The 19,205-nt window shown below is 43.8% G+C and overlaps 1 protein-coding gene across 1 annotated transcript; it reads left to right on the forward strand.

Moving 5' to 3' along the window:
• Positions 1-1,276: 1,276 nt before the first annotated feature.
• Positions 1,277-17,799, forward strand: commd1 (copper metabolism (Murr1) domain containing 1). Its single transcript, XM_056280926.1, has 3 exons — positions 1,277-1,452; positions 2,800-3,090; positions 17,031-17,799. The coding sequence occupies exons 1-3, from the start codon at positions 1,279-1,281 to the stop codon at positions 17,136-17,138; spliced, it is 573 nt and encodes a 190-aa protein (XP_056136901.1). The 5' UTR covers positions 1,277-1,278; the 3' UTR covers positions 17,139-17,799.
• The last annotated feature ends 1,406 nt before the right edge of the window (positions 17,800-19,205 follow it).

Genomic DNA, 19,205 nt, shown 5'->3' on the forward strand with positions numbered 1-19,205 from the left:
AGCAGTCTGCATGCTGGGTGGCTGTGGTCTTTGATGATACTGTGTGCCTTCTGCCGGCGCTGCTGCTGGAAGATGTCCTGACTGGCAGAGAGTCTGTTGCCAGTGATGTGCTGTGCCGCTTTCACTACTCTGTAGTGATTTACGACTGTGGGCAGAGCAATTTCCGTACCAGACTGTGATGCAGACAGTCTGCAAGCTCTCAATGGTGCATCTGTAGAAGTTTGTGAGGATGCTGGCGTTCATACCAGACTTCCTTAGTCTCCTCAGGAAAGGAGCCACTGGCGAACTTTCTTGACAACAGTGTCTCTGTGTAGGGTCCAGGGGCCTCATGTATCAATCATCACTATGAACAAATTTGTGCGTACACACCCATGGGATTTTTTTTAAGCCCTGTAGTTTGTCTCAGAGACCAGTGTAGAACCTGGGTAACACCTGAATTTAGACACCGATTGGCTAACACTGATGTCTTTGCAGGCCTGGGTGATTGCTTGTTGTAGGAGGTAGACAATAGATGTTAGGAGGAAGGAATTACAAATAACCATCATGCTTTACTGCTGACTGTCAGACAATCTTGAGGGCTGAGAAAGTCCATGGGTGTGTACGCACACATTGGCCCATAGTAACGACTGATACATGAGGCCCCAGCAGAGGTCATTAGCATGACGACATTGAAATTGTCATTAAGGTGATGTACAACTCTCATGGTGACATACCATTTTGTTGCCTAAATTCATAATAATGAGAATGTATTACTTAAAAGTTCTCACTGAGATATTTGAAGGAGCATTATTTGAAAACTAGTTTTGGTTGACTATTGTACTTTTGTTGGAGTCTTAAACATGGTGTATCGTGATATCACAATATCGTGTACAATTTCCTGTGTTCATGATGGTTTTCCATATCCATTCATCCATCCATCCATTATCCGAACCGGTTATCCTGCTCTCAGGGTCGCGGGGATGCTGGAGCCTATCTATCCCAGCAGTCATTGGGCGGCAGGCGGGGAGACACCCTGGACAGGTCGGCAGGCCATCCGTCAACAGTAAGCAATAAGGAAGACTCTGCAAATAATACCCACTGTGGTGTAAACTGCATCCAGGGTGAGTATAAATTTGACTTGAATGTCTTCTTTAAGTTAACATTGTTTGGAAGAAAAATGTGAATGGCCTTAATCATGGCACCAGCCCGCCCGTTAACGGGGCAGGTGCCGTCCAACCGAAGGCCGGCGACAGACACACGCGTCATGTGACAATGGTCATGTGACCATAACAAGGAATCATGGCGGAAGTCGAAGCCACGAAGTCGCTCGCCGGTCTGCTTAATGGAATAGCTCAAAAAGAATATCATAACAAGGAGGAGATCAGCGAGGAGCTGCTGAAAAATGAGCTGTACCCCGAGCTGCCAGCGGAGGAGTTCCACGCCTTGCATGAGAAAATGAAAGGACTTCTCAAGGTATCCGCTTTACTGCCGGCCGCCTCGCAGACAGATGAGACACGATGGGGCACAACGCAAGCTAACCTCATTATCAGCCCGTCCCGAGAGACACGGCCCTGGAAAAACAATTGACGAGCTATTTTCTTTCACAATATAATGTCCGACTGTGGTTTTAGTGCAACCTTTTGCTATGGTAATTACAATGCTGTCATGTGACTTAGATTCTGCCTCTTCCCTGACTTCCGGCTTTAAACTACGCTAGTTTACAAACCCCCTGTATCGATGAACCTCTGCCACTGTTTTATATTAAGAAACGAGGGACGCGTTTGTCTTTCCCTTTACCTGCCCTGCTACCGATAAAAAGCGCTGTAAGTTGAAAATGGGTTAGTTTGGGTTTTGCCTACCAATTATGATAGTCCTTGAATTAAATGACGAATAAATAATAATGTCTATTGATTTATACATTTAAAGCCTGAGAATTTTTAAAGATTATAGGCAGAAATTATTCTCATTTTCAGGCAATCGCAGAATTTGGGAGTGATTTATAACGATTTATTGCCTAAATACTGATTAGGTGGTCAGTTTTAAAGTTGTTTTTTTTTTAATGCGATGTCTTTTTGCCCTTAAAACAGATATTAACGACTCTCTTTATTTCTGTTCATTCAATCAGTATCCTGCAACAAGCTCTTGTCAACCTCTTATTCGTCAGCAGGTGGCAGCACTATAAAGTGTCTGTCACTGGTGTTGGCCTCCCTTGAGTGAAGCGTTTAAACCCAAATGGTCCCTATCGACTCTGCAGCAGTGTAGTGTTGTTTTTAGATATCACTACTACTTTTTAAATACTTTGAAGAAAGAAAACCCACGTTTGCAGACAGACAAACTGGGTCTGGGTCCTCTGACTCGACCTGAGCCACCCTAGTTTGTATGTTTTCAGCTGTGTGATTTTCCTTGTTTGAATTTGGAAGGAAAAAAATGTTCTGCATCACAAAAACCACAATCACATTTGAAATAAGTTTAAAACGTGGGGGAGCTATACAGCCCCATACACACATGCCCCACTACACCCCTGCTACTCTGCCATCATCATTGCAATTTCCACAGCTTTGTTTCAAAGTCCTTCTTTAGGAAGCATGATTATATTATTTATGAATTCTGAGAAAGCCTATTGTTTTGCTGGGGATGTGCATTCACATTTCTATCCGGCTTATGTGGACTCATTTTTGATAACTGGTGTAAATGTATGGTGGATAAACAACATCTGGACACTGTCTGGATGCAAGTCATGAAAAAGACTTGTGTAAATGGAGCCTCAAATTGTTATCACTGAAATGGTCTGAGTGACTCTTCCCTCCTCTCCTCCTCCAGTCCATTGCCTCAGCTGACATGGACCATGGGCAGCTCGAGGCATTCCTCACAGCCCAGACCAAGAAGCAGGGCAGCAGGGGAGTGAGTGTCGAACAGGCTGCCGCCCTCTCCCGCTTCTGGAAGAGCCAGCGGGCCCGCGTCAGGGAGAGCCTACTGGGGCAGAGCCGCTGGGAGCCAGGCCTCAGAGGGCTGTCCTGGAGGGTGGACCTCCAGACCTCTGCTAGCCGGGGGGAGGCGGCCCACAGCAACCCAGTGGCCCTGGTAGAGCTGGAACTGGGCAGGTCTGGACAGGTGAGACCTTTGATTGTCTGTCTTTCTTTCTATTCTTTTTTCTTTAATATTTTTCTGGAAATAAAGGAAATAATTAGATGGTCGAGCTCAGCTGGGGGGGGGTTACACATGTACGCAATCTAGTGATGTAAGCCAAACATGCGCTATATTTTCTCTCTCTCTCTCCCCCCCTCTCTCTCCCCCCCCCCTCTCTCTCTCTCTCTCGCTCACTCTCACTCTCAACTGACCAAGGTAAACCCATCAAGACAAACATCAAATTTACAATTAAACAAAACACAACTCTCAAAATTTAAAATGCCTTTAGGACACAATTACTACTATAGCTGGGTCCACAAGGCCTCCATGTTAATGTGTTAAGGCGTTATCGATGTGTTAACACTTTAAAGCAAATGGCAACATCCAATCATTTCACAGAAATTGGATTAAATTTGCACGCATGATGCCCATGTGTAAACATGTTAAGGCATCATAGCACATTAAGATGTCATCAGTGTGTTAATGCGTTAACAGATTGCCCAAGGGTCCACCATGCCTCGGTGTTAACATGTTAATGCTCAGGCATCATGGAGCCTTTGGGTTGCCATGATAGCAAGTTTAAAAGCTATTATGCTAAGTCAGACAACAGTCAGAAAGACAGACAGACAGATATGCAGGTGAACAGTTAAGCATGCAGATGGAGGACATGCAGACATACTAAGCTAGACAGCTAGGCTTTCTTGTTTTTACTTAGAAGCCATCATGACGGTCAAACGTTAGTACAGTGAACCAGTTTGTTAAAAGTATTTCTGGTCTAATTTGTATAGATATTTTTCCATGTAGCCCTATGTCTTGTGTAAAGTCATGATTTTTACTTTTGGAGATCAGTTAAGATGGGGGTTTTTTTCTATCAAAGGAACTTGTTAGAGCACATAGCCTCTCTGTGTTTATAAAGAGAAATTATGATGTGATATTTTCTATTGTCTAGTTTGCGTGTACACCACACTTTGGGTGTGATGTCGAGTAATGTTATCCAAGGCAGGAAAAACTGTTTTTTTCTTTTTTACTGGCCAGTGATGCTCAAACATCCTAAAACCTAGCAGCCTTCAACTATGTTCTCAAAATGTACTCAAACGTCCAAGTAGAGGTTTGTTTGTCAGCCTGCTGAAATGGCTCATTGAGTTTGACAACATAAATGCCACAAAAGGATTCCAGTATTGGGTGGCTGGTGTTGCATCACCCCTTTAGTTTGGCCACAGGTAAAGATAGGTCGATATCTTTGTTGTCCTTTTCCAAGGAAATTTGTTGCCACAGTCTGTATAGAGCCTCACATACACAGACACATACAGATCCATAAATACAGTAAACACCACATGACTACATGAAGGACAACCATACAGGATACATCCACATTTATGCACGTAAACCTATTTATAGACGGGGCGTCCAGGTGGCGTGGCAGTCTATTCTGTTGCCTGCCAGCATGAGGATTGTTGGTTCAAATCCCCGTGTTGCCTCCGGCTTGTCGGGTGTCCCTACAGACACAATTGGCTGTGTCTGCGGGTGGGGAGCCGGATGTGGGTATGTGTCCTGGTCGCTGCACTAGCGCCTCCTCTGGTCGGTTGGGGCGCCTGTTCGGAGGGGGAGGGGGAACTGGGGGAATAGCGTGATCCTCCCACACGCTACGTCCCCCTGGTGAAACTTCTCATTGTCAGGTGAAAAAAAGCGGCTGGCGACTCCACATGTATCAGAGGACGCATGTGGTAGTCTGCAGCCCTCCCCGGATCGGTAGAGGGGGTGGAGCAGTGACCGGGGTGGCATGGCTCAGTAGAGTGGGGTAATTGGACGGATACAACTGGGGAGAAAAAGGGGGAAAAAATCCCCCCCTCCCCAAAAAAAAACCTATTTATAGACACCGATCAGCCAAAATATTAAAACCAACTGCCTAATATTGTGTAGCGCCCCCCCCCCCCCCCCCGGTCTAGTCCAATTCTTCAAACTGCTGAAAAAGTGAATGCTGGGAATGATAGACAGGTGTAAGAACACAGTGCATTGCGGATTGCTGTGTATGGGGCTGCGTAGTCGCAGACCGGTCAGAGGACCCATGATTACCCCTGTCCACTGTCAAAAGCACCTAAAATGGGCACATGAGCATCAGAACTGGACCATGGAGCAATGGCAGAAGGTGGGCTGGTCTGATGAATCACATTTTCTTTTACATCATGTGGACGGCCGGGTGCCATCGTTTACCAGGGGAAGAGATGGCACCAGGATGCACTATGGGAAGAAGGCAAGTCGGTGAAGGCAGTGTGATGCTCTGGGCAATGTTCTGCTGGGAAAACTTGGGTCCTGACATTCATGTGGATGTACCACCTACCTAAACATTGTTGCAGACCAGATACACCCCTTCATGGCAACTGTATTCCCCTGATGGCAGTGGCCTCTTTCAGCAGGATAATGCGCCCTTCCACACTGCAAAAATTATTCAGGAATGGTTTGAGGAACATGGCAAAGAGTTCAAGGTGTTGCCTTGGCCTCCAAATCCCCAAGATCTCAGTCTGAGCGAGCATCTGTGGGATGTGCATGAAAAACAAGTCCAATCCATGGAGGCCCCACCTCGCAATTTACAAGACTTAAAGGATCTGCTGCTAATATCTTGGTGCAGATACCAGAGGACACCTTCAGAGGTCTTGTGGAGTCCATGCCTCGATGGGTCAGAGTTGTTTTGGTGGCACAAAGGGGACCTACACAATATTAAGAGGTGGTTTTAATGTTTTGGGGTTTGGCCGATCGGTGTAGGTAAAGAGAGTCTTCTTTCTCTTTTTTTTGACAGTTGCAGTACGAATAAACACCTGAATGTTTTTTTCCATTGGATTTTGAATCCATCCACAATTTATCCTGCATGAAAAGTGGTAGTTAGATTGTGGTGGACTGTAAAGGTAAAATATAAAAAGCGTTAAAATTACTACTTATCAAAGCATAAATCATACCGTTTTTGCAAGTTTCCCCTCTGACTTATTCCTTCACCACTGTCATCTTACCTACGTTGTGTATTGTCATGGGAATATCATTTGATGTTTCACAGCTTTTTTTTCTTTTTACTTTTTTAAAATGTTAGCAGAAGCATTGAAAGGGGGTAATAAGTAACTTCTGTATATATCAGGACGCGTAGAAAGATGTAACTTTTTTGTCAGCCAGATTACAGGCTGTGCTGGGTACAGCGTCCGTACCATAGGTATAGCATAATGAATTTTCAGCATGGTGAGTGGCATCAAATGAAAAATTCACATCATTTACGATTGATGCAAAACTGAATGGATCCATGTGCTGCAAAGGACGCAAATTGAGCTCACCACTTAAGTGGTTTATGATGCCAGGAAAATGGATGACAAGCAGTAAGCGCTAAGTGTTTCAAGAGCCGTACTAGAACAATAAAAGGTTTATGAGGGTGAGATCAAGGTGTAGTTTACTCACTGCCACGAGTGCAACAGTCTTTTTGAGCCGTGTTACGCTACATATGCCAGGTTATGCAGCGTATGCCAGGTTATGCAGCGTATGCTATGTTATGCTATGTATGCCAGGTTATGCAGCGTATCCACGTAGTCTTGCATATGTTTATATCATTACATTCAAAATATACATTCTCATTGTCCCGCAGCTTATTCTTGAAACTGAGGGGAAGATAGTAGGTTATATTTATGTCTCTGTTTAATTGTTATCTAGGGGGCATCCAGGTAGCATAGTGGTCTATTCCATTGCCTACCAACACGGGGATTGCCGGTTCGAATCCTCGTGTTACCTCCGGCTTGGTCGGGCGTCCCTACAGACACAATTGGCCGTGTCTGTGGATGGGAAGCCGGATGTGGGTATGTTTCCTGGTCGCTGCACTAGCGCCTCCTCTGGTCGGTCGGGGCGCCTGTTCGAGGGGGAACAGAAGGGAATAGCGTGATCCTCTCACGCGCTATATCCCCCTGGCGAAACTCCTCTCTTGTCAGGTGAAAAGAAGCGACTGGTGACTCTACATGTATCGGAGGAGGCATGTGCTAGTCTGCAGCCCTCCCTGGATCGGCAGAGGGGTGGAGCAGAGACCAGGATGGCTCGGAAGAATGGGATAATTGGCCGGATACAACTGAGGAGAAAAGGGGGGGAGTGTTATCCAGGAAAACTGTTGTTTTGGCGTACATTACTACAGTAATGTATTCAACAGCTGTCTGCTTGTGTTTCTCTCTGAGCTGTGCTGCAATAGCGTTTAGGTCATAACTGCCTTGCTAAACGGCAGGACAACATAAAGTCCCTGCTGGATGGCACAACCTCGCTCACTTTGTTAGCCTGCATACGTTTTACCGATTGTGTGCAAGCACTCAAGCTGACTGCCTTTTTATGGTCTTTGTATGTTAACCACCACTCATGGGGTGAGTGATGAAAACCACCTTCCACTCCGGTAATGTTTGGCTTAAATCTTGATCATGTAGATTTTGTTTGATATCAGCCTGTGCAATCTGACGTAAAATTTTGCCAAATCAGTATGCGGATTGACAAGACCGCCAACGATGCTGTACCCTCACAGGGTACCAATGGAAATTATCAAAACCGCTGTGGCGACCCCTGGGAAACAGGGAACAAGCCAGAAGAAGATGAGAGAACAGTTTGGCTGCACCTGGTCCTGTGAAATGGCCTCATATTCTTTGGCCATGATATGACCATGCAGAACAATCATCGGACGTAATGACTCTCATGAGATAGCTGTCCATACTTTTACAGATCCTCAATCCGGTTTCATCACTGGCAATGTACATTTTGAGTTGAAGGCATGCTTTGGATTTCTCCAAATTTAAGCCCATCTGGTAGACCTCTGGCACAGACACGGACACTGATGGTTAACGAGGGTGCAACAGCTCATTTATTAAAAACACAAAGACTAATGATTTACCAGAGTAGGTAACATCAGAGTTAAAAACAACCTTTTAAAAGACTAAGAATAGATGCCCATCAAAGTGGCTTGTTGGGGAGAGAGCTAGGAGGGTCCGTGTCCGTGCAGCCTTCAGCCCCCCCCCAAGGCTCTGGTGTGAGACTTCATGGGGGTGCAGCTGTGTTTCAACCTGTCCTGAGCCAATTAGGCTGGGCAATGTATCGATATCTTATCGATATCGTGACATGAGACTAGATATCGTGTGGGATTTTGGATATTGTTATATCGTGATATGGCATAAGTGTTGTCTTTTCCTGGTTTTAATGGCTGCATTACAGCTAGCCCATGCAGACTGGCAGTTCCGACAGTCATCCAGGCTGGCGTTTGTTCCCTTGGATAATGATTTTTTGTTTAGTTTGGATATGTGTGTTCTTGTAGTTCTTGTAGTTTTTGGATATGTGTTTTTGTCTGTGTTGCACTGCTGTGGGCTGAGGGAAATTATATTTTGTTTCATTTCATGTATGCAAGTACATGGAAAGAAATGACAGTGTTCCTGATTCCTGATGCCTGAATCCTGATTTTTTTTTTTGCACTTCCTATCATGGTCATATTTAAGACAATAGCTAGTAGACAAAAGTCCTAATGATTTGGGTAATCATGAAGACTTTTGTGGTTGTTCATTTGAACAGTTAGTATCTGGTCGAATTTTCTCAGGGAAAATGATAGGGTGTATAGTGTTTTACATCTTCATCATAGCAGCTGAATGAGGAAGAGGATGTCAGGTAGTGGTGAGTTTTGATGTATTCAGTTTTATTTCAAATGTCTTTGCAACATTCACGAGTGTATTTCAATGATGTGAAAAGGGTTACTGGCTCGGATTCCATTGCACACAAACAGGCAGACACAGGTGCTAGTTGGAACTTAGCTCAGAGTTTCATTTGAGGCTTATAGGAAAACAGGCAAGACAGGAAAGCAGGCAGGAGACCAGTTGATCAGCTAATCTGGGGCCAGACAGGACTACACAGAGGTAGCGGCTTTTAGTCATGAAAGGGATCAACGAACAAGCAAACTAACTAGCCAGGGGCAAGCTTAAATACACAGGGAGGAAGCCTGGGCAATGGGAAACTGCTGGGGGCGAAGCAGGGAATGGGCAAAATCAGAGTGGACTGTGTGCTGGGAGTTGGGCTGGTGCTGCTGGAGTCAGGAGTGGAGTTGGTGGAGCTGGAGGCAGCTGTGACACAGCTGAAACACATGAGTCTAGGAAAATAGACTTGGAGTGGAAAGAGAGCAGTCTGTTAAATGCCACAGATGAGGTGGACGTCACGGGCGCCCTATGGACATTGCATCATTAGATATAAAATGGCTGCAAATCGACTCCAACACACATAACACATCTGAGATGTTTACATACTAGGTAGATACACAAGAACAGCATAGCATGAGAGTTGACCTAGTCTTGATCTTGGGTGACCTAGCCCCATCCCTCTTCTCCTCCCTCCTCCCCAGTCCTCCCCTCATCACAGTTTAATTCTAAAGTTATCCTCTTTTTACCATGGGCCCTGGGCTCATTTAGTATGTATAATAATTAAATAGTGAGAAAAATGTGATCTACTTTTCCACACAACGCCACTTCTTCTGTGTCTCTTTACTCCTGGGACATGTCACAGAACAGACGGAACATTCTGGATTTTGAAAATAAACCTGGAAGAAAATGTGGAGTGGTTTTATCGCCACATTTTCAGTCTAACTCTGCTTGCTATTTGCGAAGGATGTGTTTGGTGTTTACATTTTTGTTTTTTATTTTGTTTTATAATGCAAAAACCAACCTTGACTTTTCATTGTGAATGAAGCAACCCGGTATCATGAGATTTCATGTCATAGTCATTCAATTTAATCTATGAAATCGTGCTGGGGGACATGATGTCACTGAAATGTTCTTGTCCAGTATCACAAAGTTGTATCCAATGCACTCCTATGGACCAAGTTTTTCTTGCGCGAGTCAGGTTATCAAGATGCTGGTCTGGCCTCCGGGGAGAATGCCGGTCACTTACATATATTTGAAAACACAAAAACTACGGCGGTTAAAAACAATCGGAGTCCGGTAATCATTAGTTTGTAATTCCGATAGTGGATTCTGCCTGTTATTTTAAGCCTAACCCTAACCCTAACCCTAAAAACTTGGCTCATAGGAATGCACTGGATACAACTTCGTGGTGCCGGACAAGAACATTTCAGTGACATCGTGTCCCCCAGCAGGATTTCATAGATTAAATTTCATGACTATGACCCGAAATCTCGTGATACCCGGTTGAATGAAGGTATGCAAACATGGTTTTGAATTCTTAACTTAAAGCCATTGACTCTACTACCAGTTGGAATTTGTGCGAGCAGAGCTGATACTAAAATGACTAACTAGCTGGTCCTCAGGTTGACCTTCCTATGATCCCATTTTACATGTGACATTGTTAATATTTATTTAGCCAGGTTTAAATGCAATCTGTGTAATATACTTACAACATCGTTGGAAAAGGTGCTAGAAATGTCCTCCCTGGATCCAAATATAGTCAAAGTAATGCAAATTACCCTGAAGTCCTTCTCCTACTCAGACTCAATGGACTCTGGTATAACTCACTCTTGCATCACACCATTCCCTCAACTGAATGTTCATAATCCAGAAACATACCCAGATATAGATGGCATTTTAAAGATGTGATGCATTTTTTTTTTTTATATTAGAATGCCATATTTGATACCTTTTGGGCAGCACGGTGGCCCAGTGGTTAGCACTGTTGCCTCACAGCAAGAAGGTCCTGGGTTCAAACCCCAGGCCGTCCCAGGTCCTTTCTGTGTGGTGTTTGCATGTTCTCCCCGTGTCTGTGTGGGTTTCCTCTTGAGTGCGCCGGTTTCCTCCCACCATCAAAAAGACATGTATGTTAAGGTTAATACTCCTGTCTGTGCCCCTGACCAAGGCAATGGAAAGAGGAACTGGAGTTGGTCCCCGGGTGCTGCAGCTGCCCACTGCTCCTATACAATAGGATAGGTTAAATGCAGAGAACAAATTTCATTGTAACGATACAATTCATTTTAAGAATATAATGACAAAATAAAGTGGCTTTCTTTCTCTGTCGACATTTATGATCCAGTAGCCATTGGCGTGCTGTAATTACTCCTCTATATGTTATTTTTTGTTGGTGCCAGCAGGGTCTGCCATTCCCGCCAAGTATTCAAACGTAATGTTACCTGCACAGGAAATGCATTGAGTCTGCCACAAAAAGAAAAGAAAGAAGGAACTTGAATGTTGGATGTGGAAGAGCAAGCGATAGGTGCTGAATTACAAAGTTAAACATTATCCAGTGTTTAATTAGACTTCATTAAATGTTAGATATGGCTTGATATATGGCTCATATCACCGTTTTGGATGGCATTGTTGATCTGTCTTTTTTCTCAAAAATACACAGGGCCAGCAGTAGCTCAACCAATTTATCTGCCCTGAGCCAATTAGACTATCTCGGGACAGCAGGTCCACACCCGACTCTGCCACCGATTGGTTTTGGTAACTTTTGTAAACAAATGTGTGTTGTCTGAAGCTGTATGTATGTAAGCGTGGGACTGATCACACTGAATTTAATGGGGCATTTAGGTGCTTTGTTACCCCTTTCTCCATGTCTGTGACACATCCATCTCCTGCTCACATCTAATTAGTGTCATGTCTCAGAGGACATTTTAGATAATAACAAGCTAGTGTTAGAATACAAGCACACACGCTGCTGCTGTTTCAGGCAGAAGCCATCAAAGTGTCCTGTCAGGCATGTCTTATCAGTACGCCTCTTAAGTGACACAGAAATGCCCAGAGAGACAGGATGTTTGGCAGTGGAAGATCAGGAAGTCCTTGTTCTGCAACGGAGAGTCCACCTTAACAGCTCTCCAGCGTAACGCAGGGACTATTCAAGTCATGGCAAGTTTTATTTATATAGCATACACTATATGTACAAAAGTATTGGGACACACCCCTTAATCATTGAATTCGGGTGTTTCATTCAGACCCATTGCCACAGGTGTATAAAATCAAGCAGCTAGCCATGCAGTCTGCATTTACAAACATTTGTGGAAGAATGGGTCATTCTGAATGCCACCTTTGCAATAAGTCAGTTTGTGAAATTTCTTCCCTGCTAGCTATTCCACGGTCAACTGTAAGTGGTATTATTGAAAAGTGGAAGCATTTAGGAACAACAGCAACTCAGCCACGAAGTGGCTGACCATGTGAAGTCACACAGCGGGGTCAACGAGTGCTGAGGCGCATAGTGCGTAAAAGTCACCAACGCTTTGTTGACTCAATAACTGCAGAGCTCCAAACTTCCTCTGGCATTAACATCAGCACAAAAACTGTGCACCGGGAGCTTCGTGGAATGGGTTTCCATGGCCGAGCAGCTGCATGCAAGCCTTACATCACCAAGCACAATGCCAAGCGTCGGATGGAGTGGTGTAAAGCACGCTGCCACTGGACCCTGGAGCAGTGGAAATGTGTTCTGTGGAGTGACGGATCACGCTTCTCTGCCTGGCAGTCTGATGGACAAGACTGGGTTTGGCGGAGGCCAGGAGAACGTTACCTGCCTGACTGCATTGGGCAAACTGTAAAGTTTGGTGGAGGAGTGATAATGGTATGGGGTTGTTTTTCAGGGGTTAGGGGTTGGGCTAGGCCCCTTAGTTCCAGTGAAGGGAAATCTTAATGCTTCAGCATACCAAGACATTTTGGACAATGCTATCCTTCCAACTTTGTGGGAACAGTTTGGGGAGGGCCCTTTTCTGTTCCAGCATGACTGTGCCCTATTGCACAAAGCAAGGTCCATTAAGACATGATTGGGTGAGTTTGGTGTGGAAGAACTTGACTGGCCTGCACAGAGCCCTGACCTCAACCCCATCAAATACCTTTGCGATGAACTAGAAGGGCGATTGCAAGCCAGGTCTTCTCGGCCAACATTAGTGCCTGACCTCACAAATGCTCTTCTGGATGAATGGGCAAAAATTCCCACAGACACACTTCAAAATCTCGTGGAAAGCCTTCCCAGAAGAGTGGAAGCTGTTATAGCTGCAAAGGTGGGAACAACTACATATTAATGCCTATGGATTTAGAATGGGATGTCCTAAAAGCTCCTGTAGGTGTAATGGCCAGATGTCCCAATACTTTTGTACATATAGTGTATCTCTCTCTCACAAAGGCAAAGTGTGTTACATAAGCCATAGAAAGGCAATGAATAAGAAATACGTAACAAAATAGATTTTAAAAAAAGGTGATATATACAAATAAAATAGCATAAAAGCTTAAAATGCAAAGTGAATAAGGGTCAAAGTGCAATGCTTAGGCTGAAAATTCCTGCAAAGGCAATGGAGAACATATGTGACCAGGGAACAAACATTCGTCACTGTCTTACAATGCTGTGATTGCAACTATTCCCCAATTCTTTGTAACTAGTACACATGGCCATTGTAACTGTAGTTAATGGTCACGGTAATTTGCATATGAAAGCGATCGTTGGTTTCAGTCATTATGCCACTGTATTGTTTATAAGGGTGGGGATACCTGCAGTCAGTTGAGACTGAAGCGGTCACTTAGATGAGTGATGAAACGTTTCTGTCGATAAACGTTGTGTCCACATGAACTGATTCACCTTTCTGTGATTTCCTTACCTGGATTATTGAGCATGCATCAAGACGAGAATGTATGGGGGGGGTTCTACTGGGAGAGAGAGAAAGTGGGTTGGTAGGTCTTGGTTATGCACAACAGACCTGAAAGTATGGATTTCCAGTCCATCAATTTTTCAACTCGGTGGCGGGGAAAACATTCTGACTATGCCACAGTTGTGCATCTTTTTATCTGCTGAGATGGATTTTGAAGAGCTTTGACACTGCCATGAAAAGAAGTGGATTAAAAAAAAAGAAAGTGGTTGGCATTAACAATTTATGACATAAGGGTCCCCTCCAACTTTTCTGGCTACCAGTGTCCTACCACTGATATTACCTTTTTTTCTTCTAAAGATGGAAGCCACCATGTCTCCAGCCAGGTAGAAAAATGTAGGTTTAAGATTACGTACTTGGTCAGGTCCATCTTTGAGAGGAGAGACATGTTTGTGAGAGGGGGATGATGCAACATCCAAAACAGGTTCCAGAAGTTGTTGTTTTTTCCATAGATGAAAAACTCAGTGAATCCAAACGTATTTTGAAAGGGCCTCAAATTGATGTCATTTTTTGGTATTTGATTGTGATACAGAAAGTGTGTTGATGGAAAGTAAGGATTGGTTTTCTGTCTGTTCCTCCTCATTTTGGTCTCTTGGAGATCTTTAACAATAGCACCTGGTTGCCTGGCTTGAACTTTGAAAAACAATTGTGAGATTGCCTCATTTTTTTTATTCTTATTTTTTATATAATCAATGTACTTTTCTTTAAAGTAAAGTCATCAGGTAACCAGGCATCATTCAACGATGCTATTCTATTCTAGGAACCCAGTCGGTGGTTAAAATAGAGAACTTGAGGGCATCTGGGTAGTGTAGCAGTCTATTCCGTTAACTACCCACATGGGCGTCGCTGGTTCGAATCCCCGTGTTACCTCTGGCTTGGTCGGACGTCCCTACAGACACAATTGGCTGTGTCTGTGGGTGGGAAGCTGGATGTGGGTATGTGTTCTGGTCGCTGCACTAGCGCCTCCTGTGGTCAGCTGGGGCGCCTGTTCGGGGGGGAGAGGGAACTGGGGGGATTAGCCTGAGCCTCCCACGCACTACGTCCCCCTGGTGAAACTCCTCACTGTCAGGTGAAAAGAAGCAGCTGGCGACTCCACGTGTATCGGAGGAGGCATGTGGTAGTCTGCAGCCCTCCCCAGATCGGCAGAGCGGGTGGAGCAGTGACCGGGACAACTCAGAATAGTGGGGTAGTTGGCTGGATACAACTGGGGAGAAAAAAATCCACAAAAAAAAAAATGGAGAACTTGCTTGTTGAACTTTGGGTTTAATTGTCTGAGAAGAGTTTCCTAAGTGAGGCGTTGTCGTCATCTGTGCATCAGAGCTCTGTGACATTCATGTCAGCCGGTCCCTGTAGAGTCTGTCGTCTTCTCGCTCTATGAGAATGACAGACAGGGGAGGCCTCCTGTCTGTCTCTCTTGGTGCTTCCACCCAGATCAGAAGCAGTCTGCCTCTCCTCAGATGCTCAGAACCGGGACAGCACGCCCTTGGCATCCCATATTACACCACTGCAGGTTACGTGTGCTATTGTTAGTTATGCAGAATTACTTTTTTCCTGTAGTAGCCTGAAGGCTCAACTGTTGGATGGCGACAGTAAGTATTGTTGGCATCAAGGTGCTCTTGTATGATAGCAAAAACTTCTTTATAAAAGTACTTTCAAAATAGCGTTAACTCGGTAATTCACAGGTGAACAGAATAAAATCCCGTCCAGTGTGAGGAATAACATCCATCCATCCATTATTCAAGCCGTTTATCCCAATCGGGGTCGCGGGATGCTGGAGCCTATCCCAGCAGTCACTGGGCGGCAGGCGGGGAGACACCCTGTCCAGGCCGCCAGTCCATCACAGGGCCGACACATTCACACCTAGGTACAATTTAGTATGGCCGATTCACCTGACCTACATGTCTATGGCTGGACCACGACTACATTTATTAAACGGCTGTTTTTGAATTTCTACATTTAAAAAGCGGCTGTTTTGACATGGGTTGCATGAACAGCTGATGACATAATAGAAAACTGTTTGTGCGGCCAATGGGGAAACTCCAACTCGACTGTCCGACCAATGGGGAAACTCCATCACTCAGTCACTCAGTCACTCGTAGATAACCACACGTGTAGGGCTGACTCGGCTGTTGCCGTCCAGCCAGTAAACATCAGCGAGGAAGGGAGGGCTCGTAGCATGTGCTCAATGCCTTATCTGAATCAAGTCATCCATTTTTAATTGCCATGTAGTGAGGTCTGAAAACAACACAGGTTGAGCAGCTCCTGTAAATTCATCTCCCCACCTACAACTTTTCAAACCAGAATGGGAAATTAAAGAGGCAATTTTCTGTCACAGTCTTCCGTAGCCATAATGTGATGATGATATTAAGGGTAAATTGTTACACTCGATTTTTAAACTGTTGCACAAAAGGGGACTTAAAGTCAAACCGAACACTCATATTTTCTAACATCACTTATTACTTTAATCATTGTGCATTTTGTACCGTCTCCTTTATAAATATATATATTTATACATAAACGTTGCTAAAAGAAACAAACACTCAATGGTAGGGAAAGTGCTCAACAAATAAGGAGCAAAATCATGCAGGATTTATGTATATATAAAATATAGCATTCAGTTTTTTTCTTTTTGAAGGCACTGTCCCAATTCATCTTCTGCAATTTCGTTGTGCTTGACACAATGACAATAAAATTCTTCTTGATTCTTGAGTCTTCTCTCAGACGGTCTTTTTTTTCCGGTACTCATGATGTCATCAGACACACTCATGTCCATACAGCCTATCAGATCAAATCATCAAAATGTGAAACCACCAATCCTTGCTTGTACTTATCACTCAAACGTTAGTCTGTGAATATTAAGGAATAGTTTAATTTCCAGGGTTTTTACTGTGTTTCCTTCTTGCATAGAATCAAATAAACCTGTGGATATCTTTTTTACGTCTTTGCGTGGAGTTTGAAGGTATGTTGACTAGTAGGTTTAGCCTAGCTTAGCTCAATTGCTGGATGCCTACCGGGGTCATTAGCAGCCCCTCTCAAACAGGAAATAGACCTCCTGAAGCTGATCATTAATATTCTTTACTCATTAGCCTAGGGCTAACAATTTTTCTTAACCAACTTTTTCACAAGTTCATCTCAAATCCAAAAATGTAGATTAACATATTGAACTATTCCTCCATAATATGTATATCTGTCGCAAATTCAAAGTCACAACTCTGATCATCACCGTGCACTTGTAAAATTTACCTGTGGTTTATTAAAAGTAAAGGTAAATTAATGACTTTTTTGTCTTTCTGTGTGACCCCCCCCCCTTTCTCTCCTGAAGGACTCAGAGTTTGTGTGTCTGGAGTTTGATGAAGCCAAGGTTAACCAAGTGCTGAAGAAAATGGCTGACATCCAGGAGAGCATCGACACCATCGTTAACCGCGGTTAAGGCTGCATAAGCGTGTATAGGTGTGTTTTAAGTGCACACAGGACTACATCAGGGCAACAGTGGCTGAGATGAGACTGTCCCATCTTCCTTTGTGTGATGATGACACTTCCTGTCCAGTCTGACCTATTTCCTCTCATTCTATCGCTCCAGACAGAGGAACAGGAAGTGGTCATAAACCCTTTAAAGACCAACATTAGTGTGCCTTTGCTGGTTACAACATGGCTTCTGTACATCTCATCAAACCAGATAAGGCCATATTTTCAGATGTCATACATGTGCATTTATGTTCAATCTGTGGGTCAATTTACCGTATATGTTTTGGGTATATTCACATGTGTTATAAACACTTGTAGATCGAATGTAGCTTTTCAGAGCTCTGTTAGCCCTTAACTACTCTAACTACATGTTTTCTACATTGTCAATACTAAAAAAAAAAAATCCGTCTGTATTATCTGTTTAAATGCCAAGGAATTTGTGCAAAGTACATAATGAGCCATCTCACAGGTGTCAGTGCAAATTCCCAATTAAATGTAATTAATTACTGTTAATCTAGTAGTTGGTCAGCAGTTTTCATGTAGCGAGTATTGTGGTTCAGTTGTGGATTGGCCTAATTTTTCCTGTTCATCTTAACCATATTATTTGTCGCTTAAAGTGGCACTAGGTAACTTTTTGGATTTCGGCAATGTCTTTTACATCAACTGCTGTGAAGACAGCTCTTCACGGTGTAGCGTATTTATTTAGAAGCTGTAGCTCAAAAGACTTTCATGGAAGAAAAGGAGCTATGTTCATGGACGAGGTAAAGAACGATTGTGGTACTTATATGTATGTGTGCTGTAAAGCAAACCCTATATTCCCGGGAGGTTTCATACTCGGGGGGGGGGGGGGGCAGACGAAATGCATAGCGAAATCAAGGCCTCGAGGGAACTGAGCTGAACGGCAATTGGGTCATTCTCCTATAGATATCACATTATGCTACCAAAGTGAATTTAATATGTTGAAACAAAAAACTCCCCTGGTGCCGCTTTAAAGACCCAGTTTCACCTAAACTAAATAAAACTCAAAATCGTAGTATGCCTACTTTCTCTGAGAATTGACATACATAATTTCCCTGTTGGAAACACGGTACAACAGGGTTTGGACAACCCCTTTTTACTAAGAGCTAAACATTAATGGAACATGGCCATAAAAGTAATTCAGATTATATTTATCATATTTAGACTTGATTTGTGCTTTTTTTCGAGCCAGAACTGGATAATGTCTTGCATGAATTTGATTTGGTGTGTTGCATGAAATGGACTACATTGGATGTGTCATGGTATCACTGTGTAGAATAAATAGGCTATCTAAGATAAATGTATGGATGGGCTGACACATTGTTGCATGTAATCCTTATTTTGTTTCACGTCTAGATTGTCTGGCTCGATTCGGACCAAAATCAGTGTGGCTTAGCAGGTAGCCTATAGATTTGGCGTCGGGTCATCGCTGTCCTATGTCAACCAAATATCCTTGGGCTAATATTAGCAAGGAATCTTTGGTTGGGATGAGCCCAGTGGGGGTGGTCCTGATGTGAGGTTAAGAGTTAAACAAGCCTTAGTGCCCACAAGCTGAATCCCAGAGACATTTATTAAGCAATTAAAAAGACATCAAACTGGGCTCATCATAATCATGTGGCACTGACCCAGCTGGTAAAGCTTAGTATGCCTGGCTATTGCTAAAAGGTTCACTTGGTACAAAAATGTAATCGTTCATGACCCATAGACCTAATGTTGATCACTATCCCATTTAAAGTACAGCAGTCTGTCTCATTTGGATGTATTTTGTTTCAGTTCAGGTTGTCCTGTGTTAGTAAGTGGTAACTGCTGTATGTCTCATCGGTTGTGGTTGTGTTGCAGTCCTCCAACAGGTCCCTTCTACTTAAGACCGCCACAGAAGTGTGAATTCTAGCACTACAACGTGTGTTGGCATCCAAGTGTTGTGGACAACATCACACTTGTGAAAAAGAACAAGAGAGAGACTTGGCATGTCGTTTCTAATGAGTACTGCCAGAACGCCAGAGAAGTTATTTTC

The sequence above is a fragment of the Lampris incognitus genome, chromosome 5, assembly GCF_029633865.1.
Source record: "Lampris incognitus isolate fLamInc1 chromosome 5, fLamInc1.hap2, whole genome shotgun sequence".
In the NCBI taxonomy this organism is placed as follows: Eukaryota; Metazoa; Chordata; class Actinopteri; order Lampriformes; family Lampridae; genus Lampris; species Lampris incognitus.